Genomic DNA, 9,654 nt, shown 5'->3' on the forward strand with positions numbered 1-9,654 from the left:
GCCTTTGTTACCTCGGGACTTGATTATTCCAACGTTCTCCTGGCCGGCCTCCCATCTTCCACCCTCCATAAACTTCAGCTCATCCAAAACTCTACTTCCCGTATCCTAATTCTCACCAAATCCCATTCACCAATCACCCCTGTGCTCGCTGACCTAGATGGCTCCCGGTTGACAAATGCCTCGATTTTAAAATTCTCATCCTTGTTTACAAAACACTCCATGGCCTCACCCCTCCCTACCTCTGTAACCACCTCCAGTCCTACAACCCTTTGAGATCTCTGCGCTCTTCCAAATCTGGCCTCTTGCGCATCCCCGATTTTAATCACTTCACCATTGGCGGCCGTGCCTTCAGCTGCCGAGGCCCTAAGCTCTGGAAGTCCCTCCCTAAACCTCTCCGCCTCTCTTTCCTCTTTTAAAATGCTCCTTAAAACCTACCTCTTTGACCAAGCTTTTGGTCGTCTGCCCTAATATCGCCATATGTGGCTCAGTGTCAAATTTTGTCTGATTACGCTCCTGTGAAGCACTTGGGACATTTTACTAAGTTAAAGGCGCTACATAACTACAAATTGTTGTTGTTGTTGATATGAAAATACTTTTAACCGTGACTACTAGTGCCTGTGTGCCTAAGAAAATGAGCGCAATTCAAAGAGCTCAGGGCAATCGGTGGAATTTCGCAATTTTGACTTGGGGGGCGGGGCCAGTTTTGTGGGCGGGGCCTGCTTCAAGCAAATTGAGCTTAAATCAGATTGTGAAAAATCTTAAGTGGTTGTGGGCAAAACTCACTTGCATTTTAAATTCCCCAATCTTTTGCGCTGGTTTGGTCGGTTCTGCTCGGATTATGCTGATATTACTAGCGTAAACTCTACCCTCTAGTGTCTTCAGGCTTTCATGTACTTCCAGTGAAAAGATGTCGGGTGCACTCGCGACTTAAGTTACAAATCCATGTCCCGCTGAGTGGTAAGTTTTTTGGGGGGTTGTCAGGTTTTTGAAGCAGTTGGTCAGTTTTGGCTAGTTTTATAATTTGGTGTGTATGTTATTTAAGGTAACTGGGCTTTCCAGTTCATTTTAAACAGCAGTTTAGCAGCTTACCCTCCTATCCAGAGCTGTATTCCACCCCACTATTTGTCTTCGGACTTGGGTTCCCTGCTTGTGCACCAGAAGTTATACAATGATTCCTTCAGCTGTGCAGGCAGCATGACTCTTCTAGGACCATTGGAACAGGGAGTTGGCCATTCAGCCGCTCAAGCCTGTTCCACCATTCAATTAAATCATTGCTGATCTGCAGCTCAACATTTACCAGCCTTTGCTTTATTTGAAGGGGTTGCTCCTCGATTTTTGGCTGCACTTCAGCCCCACGCTCCTGATCTTTGGTCACCCGGTGCGGAGGGGAGCAGGCAGGTCGGGGGACCTCCTCGTAGGACTGCTCCTGGGCCTGGCCAAAGTGGCCATTAACAGGTCCAGGCAGCGGGCGATCGAGGGGGTCGTTCGGCCCGAATGCTTGCCTCTCTTCCACGGCCATGTTCGCACCCGGGTGGCCCTGGAGATGGAGCACGCGGTGTCCGCCAGCACGCTCGAGGCCTTCCGAGACCAGTGGGCGCCGCGGAGACTGGAGTGCATCATCACCCCGGCCGGGGTGATTTTAATTTAATTTGATAAGTTTTAAAAAATTAATCTAGGGTTTTTAAGCTTTTTTACAGTCCACTTGTTCAGTCGGGAGAGCGAGAGGCTCCGCTCGGCGATGCAGAGAGCCCTGCAGATGGAGGAGAATGTCAACCAGAGTCGGCCAGATCTGCACAAACCCTCCACTGGGAGCGCCGACCCTCATCTGTGTGAATTCCTGGAGACCCGGATGAACAAGTGAAGACGACCAAGAAGCTTGGAGATCACATCACCAACTTGTGAGACTGGGACCCCTGCCTTGTAGGCATGGGGTCTTGTGACTTTGTACAAATAGCTGAGACTTGAGCTCTGTAAATGTCATTCATTGTAAAATGTTCAAATTTTAAATTTAAAAAATGTTAGGGGAGCGAGTTCCAGATTTCCACTACCCTTTGTGAAGAAGTACTTTCTGACATCACCCCTGAACAGCCTAGCTCTAATTTTAAGATTTTGACCCCTTATTCTGGGCTCCCCCACCACAGGAAATAGTTTCTCTCTATCTACCCAATCAACTCCTTTAATCATCTTAAACACCTCAATTAGATCGCCCCTTAATTGTCTATACTCAAGGGAATGCTCGCCTCGTCTATGCAACACCTCATTTCTGAACCACTGTGCCAGAAACCCACCAATAAGGAAGCCAGAATTTCAAAGTAATGCTCCCATTGGATAAAGCAGATGCTTGTAATCAGGAGACAGCCAATGAGGACAAAGTTGTGATCAACACCTCCTGATTTGGAATGAGAAGCTCAGAATGACAGAGGCAGGAGGGAGTGTGTGGAGGCAAGGTTGACTACAGGATGGGTACAGTGTTGGAAGTGCTGTTCTCTGTGTTGTTGGCTTTTGGTTTGGTCCATTCAGATGGCAAGTAGCTGATTTCTCTTGTTTTATCTTTAAATGTTGGCTGTTACTGACTTTTATGTGCAAGTGATTATATTTGAATGTTGCGTATTGCGTTCTGTGCAATAGTTGGGGGAGGTGCAGCAGCAGCAGCAGCAGCAAGTACCAGAGGTGTCGGAGCACTGCCTAAATGTGTTGTTCTCGCTGAATCAGAGAGGATGTGGCTTCTGCTGCCGCTCATCAAAACTTGTGTCGTTTGGGAAGCTTTGTAACTGAAGGTTTTGTCAGTGGTGTCTGCTCCACGCTCCAGCAGACCCGGCCCACCTGTTGTGTCTGCCCCACAATTCACCTTCTGGGAGCTGATCAGCTTTGCATCTAGTTTATTTGAAACTTTTGAAAGCTTTCAAAAATCCACGTTTTAAACGCTCAAACCAATTATTCTGCTCTTTCTTGGCCCCTCTCCCAATCAATAATGTACCTAACCTATATCTCGGAAAGTACTATTCTACACTTGGTAACTATGCTATCTTAGTGTTATATGAGCCCTTTCCTTGGGTGTATGAAGTGTTATTTTCAAATGCCAACCTATGAAGCTTGGAAAAAATGAAGGTACAACTGAAAGAAAAGCCTTGAATAAAAGTGGATAACCAAAGCCCGTTGCTTCAAGATGACTGAAAAAGTTTAATTTCCCTCATTGGATTTCCAACTGGTGTTTTAGTTCTGTGCAAAGTGAACCCCAGTAGCCTCAAGTATTTTTTTAAAAAAGACTTGCATTTATATAGTGCCTTTCATGGTCTCGGGATATCCCAAAGTGCTTTATAGCCAAAGGATGATTTTCATTTAAAGATCAAAGGGTTCAATAGGGTGAATATGAAGAATCTCTTTCCACTTGTGGGCGAGTCCAGAACAAGGGGGCATAAACAGAAGATGGCCACTAACCGAGCAAATAAGAGTTTGGGAGGGATTTTTTCAGAGTGGTGAGAATGTGGAACTTGCTGCCTCATGGAGTGGTTGAAGCAGAGGCCATTGAAGGGGAGGCTTGATGCACATGTGAGGGAGAAGGGAATAGAAAGAGAGAGGCAGGGTGGGACGAGGTCATTAGAGTGGGAGGAGGCCTGTTTGTGCTGTAGATTCTCTGTCTGATCAACAGTGAGTTCGCAACCTTAATTATATGCTGCGTATAGTCTTACCTTCAACATATTCAGTAACCTTCCACCATACCCTTGGTTTCCTTCTGCCAAATCTCCTTCCTATCACCACCTCCAAATCAATTTGACACTGAAGATACTGTCCCCCCCCCCCTTTAACTGTGGCACAAGAGCGTCCTAGTTCACCAATGATACGGCAAATACCTGAGCAGTCAATTTTATTTTTATACCCAAGTTGACTCATCCCTGTATTTAATAAACTTTAATCAAATCAATTTTTCCATCCAAAGTAAAAGTGGGATGTTATCCTTTTTTCCATCTCAGTGGTTTAACTAACCTTCTACTCCAAGAGTTGACAGTTTACACAATCTAGTAAAAGTCCAGAGATTTAATCAGTTTTATCTTTTCACCATCACATTCTGAGCTTGCATCTAAACTCCTAACTGTAATGTAAATGCTGTGGTCTGTAGCAGGAAGTGTATCATCCAACTAAACCTTTTACAAACACTTCTGCAACCAGCCACGAGCTGTGGGTAATTCTACTGAGTGCTGCACACTTCAGAAATTGTTTTGCCTGCGATGCACAGTTTGAAAAATTATATTGGGCCAAAAATTTGGGTCAGAGGCTTCCCATGGGTGCAAACCTCCGACCTGCACTTACCTAGCGCGCCGGCCGTTGTGCTGTGGGCCCGCGTGGGATTCCGATCCTGGGCCTGCTCCAAGTGCCGGCGTGCAGCGCTTGTGTATCCCAGGGGCGCAGTTAGTTCGAAGCGTCCCTGGGATCACGTGGGCCATGGAGAGCCAATGGTAGCAGGGAGTCTCTATTCATAGATTTGACAGGAAGACCTGTCAAATCTATGAATACAATTCAGCCCCAAAACATAACTAAAACTTCAAAAAATTTTAAAAATCACATTTTAAAAAATAACTAAATTACATAAATTTAAATTGGTTTAAAATAGTTATTTTTCGAAAAAATTAATTAGTTTCTAACGGGGCTAAAAATAAATGTACCTTTACTTGAAAATATTTAAAAATAATAAACCTGTGGAAAAAATGTTTTAATTTTACTTAATTCACCACTTACCTTGTTAAAAGCAGGCCTTACAACTGCTTTTTATAAGCGTAGTTGCTGGAGACTTACCCTCCCGAAAAGCCTGGAAAAAACCCCAGAAGTTCCAGGCATACGCGCTGCCTCTCCGGCGCATGCGTACGACCTGTGAACCCTTTCCTTTAAGGGAACGGAAGTTCCAGTTTCCTGCGCATGCGCAGTGCACGCACAAAACCAGCACTTTCGTTGGTCCTACGCGTGAGTACCCAGCGCATACTCACCTGTGGGGACCTGAATTTCTGGGCCATGAATTATTTTAATTCGCTAGCGCTGCCTAGTTGAGTTTTTGTTTTGTCCGCTTGCAAAGTTTTTCAAGCCACGTAAATACTGTGGCAACAAGAGCAGGTCAGAGGCTGGGTATTCTGCAGCGAGTGTTTCACCTCCTGACTCCCCAAAGCCTTTCCACCATCTACAAGGCACAAGTAAGGAGTGTGATGGAATACTCTCCACTTACCTGGATGAGTGCAGCTCCAACAACACTCAAGAAGCTCGACACCATCCAAGACAAAGCAGCTTGCTTGATTAGCACCCCATGCACCACGTTAAACATTCACTCCCTCCACCACCGGCGTACCGTGGCTGCAGTGTGTACCATCTACAAGATGCACTACAGCAACTCGCCAAGGCTTCTTCGACAGCACCTCTCAAACCCACGACCTCTTCCACCTAGAAGGACAAGGGCAGCAGGCGCATGGGAACACTTCCACCTCCAAGTCACACACCATCCTGACTTAGAAGTATATCGCCAATCCTTCATCGTCGCTGGGTCAAAATCCTGGCACTCCCTACCTAACAGCACTGTGGGAGTACCTTCACCACACGGACTGCAGCGGTTCAAGAAGGCAGCTCACCACCATCTTCTCAAGGGCAATTAGGGATGGGCAATAAATGCTGGCCTTGCCAGCAATGCCCACATCCCATAAACTTTTTTAAAAACTGTTTCTTCTCTCCTGCCCGCCCCCTGCACATTCCTGCTATTCAGTCAAGATTGCTGGACGGCATAGTTTCTTCTACTTGTTATAGTCTTTCCAGTGCAGAAACAGACTCTTCGGCCCAACTGGTCAAAGCTGGCAGAGCCAATGTAGGCCAACAAGCACAGTGGTGATGGGTGAATGGGACTTGGCACCAGTTAGGATACGGGCAGCAGTTCTGTTGGAGATCGGGTTGCTAACCCTCCAGGATTATTCTGGCATCTCCAGTAATTGAAGATTTAATCTCCAGGTCACTGCTGTGAGCAACCCAGGAGAAACATCACAGGGGCATCAAAGAAAATGCAAAACAATTTTTTTTTAAACTTTTTTTTTCTTAGTTATAAGAAATACTAGCTGGGGGGAGCCCGGCTTTGCCAGGGCTGTTTTGGGCTGGGCGGTTTAAATCGAGTGCCAGGCTTTGGGCCCTGTCTGTGTCCCTCTGTGAATCTGCTGGCGGGCAACATTTCTACCTTTTAATACCTTGAAAGACGAAAGTGAAAGTACTTATAAAACGTTTTTGGTAAATCTTATGTTATTTTTAAAAGAGATACTAACTTTCAAAGTAGTTTGAGCTGGAAGCTGAAGTCATGGCACTGAAACAATGGCTGCCAGATCCCCGAGATGAAAACGATTAGTCCCGCCCACACACACACACACCGATTGGCCAACCATCAGGGGACCGTACTGTAGGATTGGTCAATCGTGACGGCACAGGATTGGTCGAACCTTGACGTCAGTCAATCAATGCTAGCAGATAATGAGTTTAATTTTGAAGGTTTTTTGCATAAGGCGCGAACAATTTTCATCCGACCGAAAAGTAAATACGCTTACCAGCGTCCCGGAAGCGTAAGCTTTCTTCGGAGGTAACGCGTGCGTAGGTACGCCGTATAACTTTCGAGGGCATAGCCGGACAGACGCACACCCGAGGACAAACAGACAGAAGGATAGACAGACAGACAGAACGATATCTTTTCCCGTTTTTTTTTGTTCGGCCTGAAAGCCTGGGACTTTCTTGCCCAGCCAGGCCCGAGCTAGGGCTTCTGCTAAGCTCCTCACCCCCGCCTCCCCGGCACATTACCCGGGGCAACGGCGTCAGCCACGAGGGTCAGGGTGCGCGCGCAGCAGGAGCAGGTGAGACGCGGCGTCGGATCTCGGCCTTGGTGAGCGGGGAAGGGTTACCCCGGCAACCAGAGCCGCAATCGGCGGACTTCAAGCCAGCTCGGCCGGGGCCGGGGGGGGCGGCTCGGAGAGCGGGGCGGGGCGGATGGTGCTCGGAGAGCGGGGCTCGGCGAGCGGGGCTCTCGGCCGGGGGGGGGGGGCGGGGCTCTCGGCCGGGGGGGGGCGGGGCTCGGAGAGCGGGGCTCTCGGCCGGGGGGGGCGGGGCTCGGAGAGCGCGGCTCACGGCCGGGGGGGGGCGGGGCTCGGAGAGAAGAGGCTGCCAGTTGTGCAGCCACCTTGACGCCGGCACGCAGGCGCACGGCCCGCCACTGCATATAGGCTTTTGGTCTGCGCAGTGGCGTCGGTGAGAAGTTGTTGGCTGGAGAGGGAAGAGATGCTTTGAGGAGATGCAGTGAAAGTCAAATCGGGTTCTGGAGTCTGCAGGAATTAAAGATTAATCTGGACACTACTGTGAGCAAACTTGGTGGGGGGGGGGGAAGAGAGAGCGACTGGGGGGGAAGAAGAGAGAGCGACTGGGGGGGGAAGAAGAGAGGGCGACTGGGGGGGGAAGAAGAGAGAGCGACTGGGGGGGGAAGAAGAGAGCGTGACTGGGGGGGGAAGAGAGCGTGACTGGGGGGGGAAGAGAGCGCGACTGGGGGGGGAAGAGAGAGCGACTGGGGGGGGTGAAGAGAGAGCGACTGGGGGGGAAGAAGAGAGCGACTGGGGGGGGAAGAAGAGAGAGCGACTGGGGGGGGAAGAAGAGAGAGCAACTGGGGGGGAGAAGAAGAGAGAGCGACTGGGGGGGAAGAAGAGAGAGCGACTGGGGGGGGAGAAGAAGAGAGAGCGACTGGGGGGGGAGAAGAAGAGAGAGCGACTGGGGGGGGAGAAGAAGAGAGAGCAACTGGGGGGGGAGAAGAAGAGAGAGCGACTGGGGGGGGAGAAGAAGAGAGAGCGACTGGGGGGGGAGAAGAAGAGAGAGCGACTGGGGGGGGAAGAGAGAGCGACTGGGTGGGGGAAGAGAGAGCGACTGGGGGGGGAAGAGAGAGCGACTGGGGGGGGAAGAGAGAGCGACTGGGGGGGGGAAGAGAGAGCGACTGGGGGGGGAAGAGAGTGCGCGACTAGGGGGGAAGAGAGAGCGACTGGGGGGGGGGAAGAAGAGAGAGCGACTGGGGGGGGAGAAGAAGAGAGAGCGACTGGGGGGGGAGAAGAAGAGAGAGCGACTGGGGGGGGGAGAAGAAGAGAGAGCGACTGGGGGGGGAGAAGAAGAGAGAGCGACTGGGGGGGGGGAGAAGAAGAGAGCGACGGGGGGGAGAAGAAGAGAGAGCGACTGGGGGGGGAGAAGAAGAGAGAGCGACTGGGGGGGGAAGAGAGAGAGCGACTGGGGGGGGAAGAGAGAGCGACTGGGGGGGGAAGAGAGAGCGACTGGGGGGGAAGAGAGAGCGACTGGGGGGGGAAGAGAGAGCGACTGGGGGGGGGAAGAGAGAGCGACTGGGGGGGGAAGAGAGAGCGACTGGGGGGGGAAGAGAGAGCGACTGGGGGGGGAAGAGAGAGCGACTGGGGGGGGAAGAGAGAGCGACTGGGGGGGGAAGAGAGAGCGACTGGGGGGGGAAGAGAGCGCGACTGGGGGGGGAAGAGAGAGCGACTGGGGGGGGGTGAAGAGAGAGCGACTGGGGGGGAAGAAGAGAGCGACTGGGGGGGGAAGAAGAGAGAGCGACTGGGGGGGGAAGAAGAGAGAGCGACTGGGGGGGAGAAGAAGAGAGAGCGACTGGGGGGGGAAGAAGAGAGAGCGACTGGGGGGGGAGAAGAAGAGAGAGCGACTGGGGGGGGAGAAGAAGAGAGAGCAACTGGGGGGGGAGAAGAAGAGAGAGCGACTGGGGGGGGAGAAGAAGAGAGAGCGACTGGGGGGGGAGAAGAAGAGAGAGCGACTGGGGGGGGAAGAGAGAGCGACTGGGGGGGGGAAGAGAGAGCGACTGGGGGGGGAAGAGAGAGCGACTGGGGGGGGGAAGAGAGAGCGACTGGGGGGGGGGAAGAGAGAGCGACTGGGGGGGGAAGAGAGTGCGCGACTAGGGGGGAAGAGAGAGCGACTGGGGGGGGGGAAGAAGAGAGAGCGACTGGGGGGGGGAGAAGAAGAGAGAGCGACTGGGGGGGAGAAGAAGAGAGAGCGACTGGGGGGGAGAGAAGAGAGAGCGACTGGGGGGGGAGAAGAAGAGAGAGCGACTGGGGGGGGAGAAGAAGAGAGAGCGACTGGGGGGGGAGAAGAAGAGAGCGACGGGGGGGAGAAGAAGAGAGAGCGACGGGGGGGAGAAGAAGAGAGAGCGACTGGGGGGGGAGAAGAAGAGAGAGCGACTGGGGGGGGAGAAGAAGAGAGAGCGACTGGGGGGGGAAGAGAGAGCGACTGGGGGGGAGAAGAGAGAGCGACTGGGGGGGAAGAGAGAGCGACTGGGGGGAGAGAAGAGAGAGCGACTGGGGGGGGAAGAGAGAGCGACTGGGGGGGGAAGAGAGAGCGACTGGGGGGGGAAGAGAGAGCGACTGGGGGGGGGAAGAGAGAGCGACTGGGAGGGGGGAAGAGAGAGCGACTGGGGGGGGGAAGAGAGAGCGACTGGGGGGGGAAGAGAGAGCGACTGGGGGGGGAAGAGAGAGCGACTGGGGGGGGAAGAGAGAGCGACTGGGGGGGGAAGAGAGAGAGCGACTGGGGGGGGAAGAGAGAGCGGACTAGGGGGGAGAAGAGAGAGCGACTGGGGGGAAGAAGAGAGAGCGACTGGGGGGG

General features: G+C 52.2%; 1 protein-coding gene across 1 annotated transcript in view; it reads left to right on the forward strand.

Moving 5' to 3' along the window:
• The first annotated feature begins 2,393 nt into the window (after positions 1-2,393).
• LOC147121535 (cystatin-F-like) overlaps positions 2,394-9,654 on the forward strand; it is a 27,228-nt gene continuing 19,967 nt past the window's right edge. Inside the window, exon 1 of the mRNA XM_085981867.1 lies at positions 2,394-2,523. Coding sequence (XP_085837993.1) covers positions 2,460-2,523 — 64 coding nt within the window. The 5' untranslated portion in view covers positions 2,394-2,459. The remainder of the gene's footprint in view (positions 2,524-9,654) is intronic.

The sequence above is a fragment of the Somniosus microcephalus genome, chromosome 3, assembly GCF_052327205.1.
Source record: "Somniosus microcephalus isolate GS21.2 chromosome 3, FLI_Smic_1.0, whole genome shotgun sequence".
NCBI classification, from domain to species: Eukaryota; Metazoa; Chordata; class Chondrichthyes; order Squaliformes; family Somniosidae; genus Somniosus; species Somniosus microcephalus.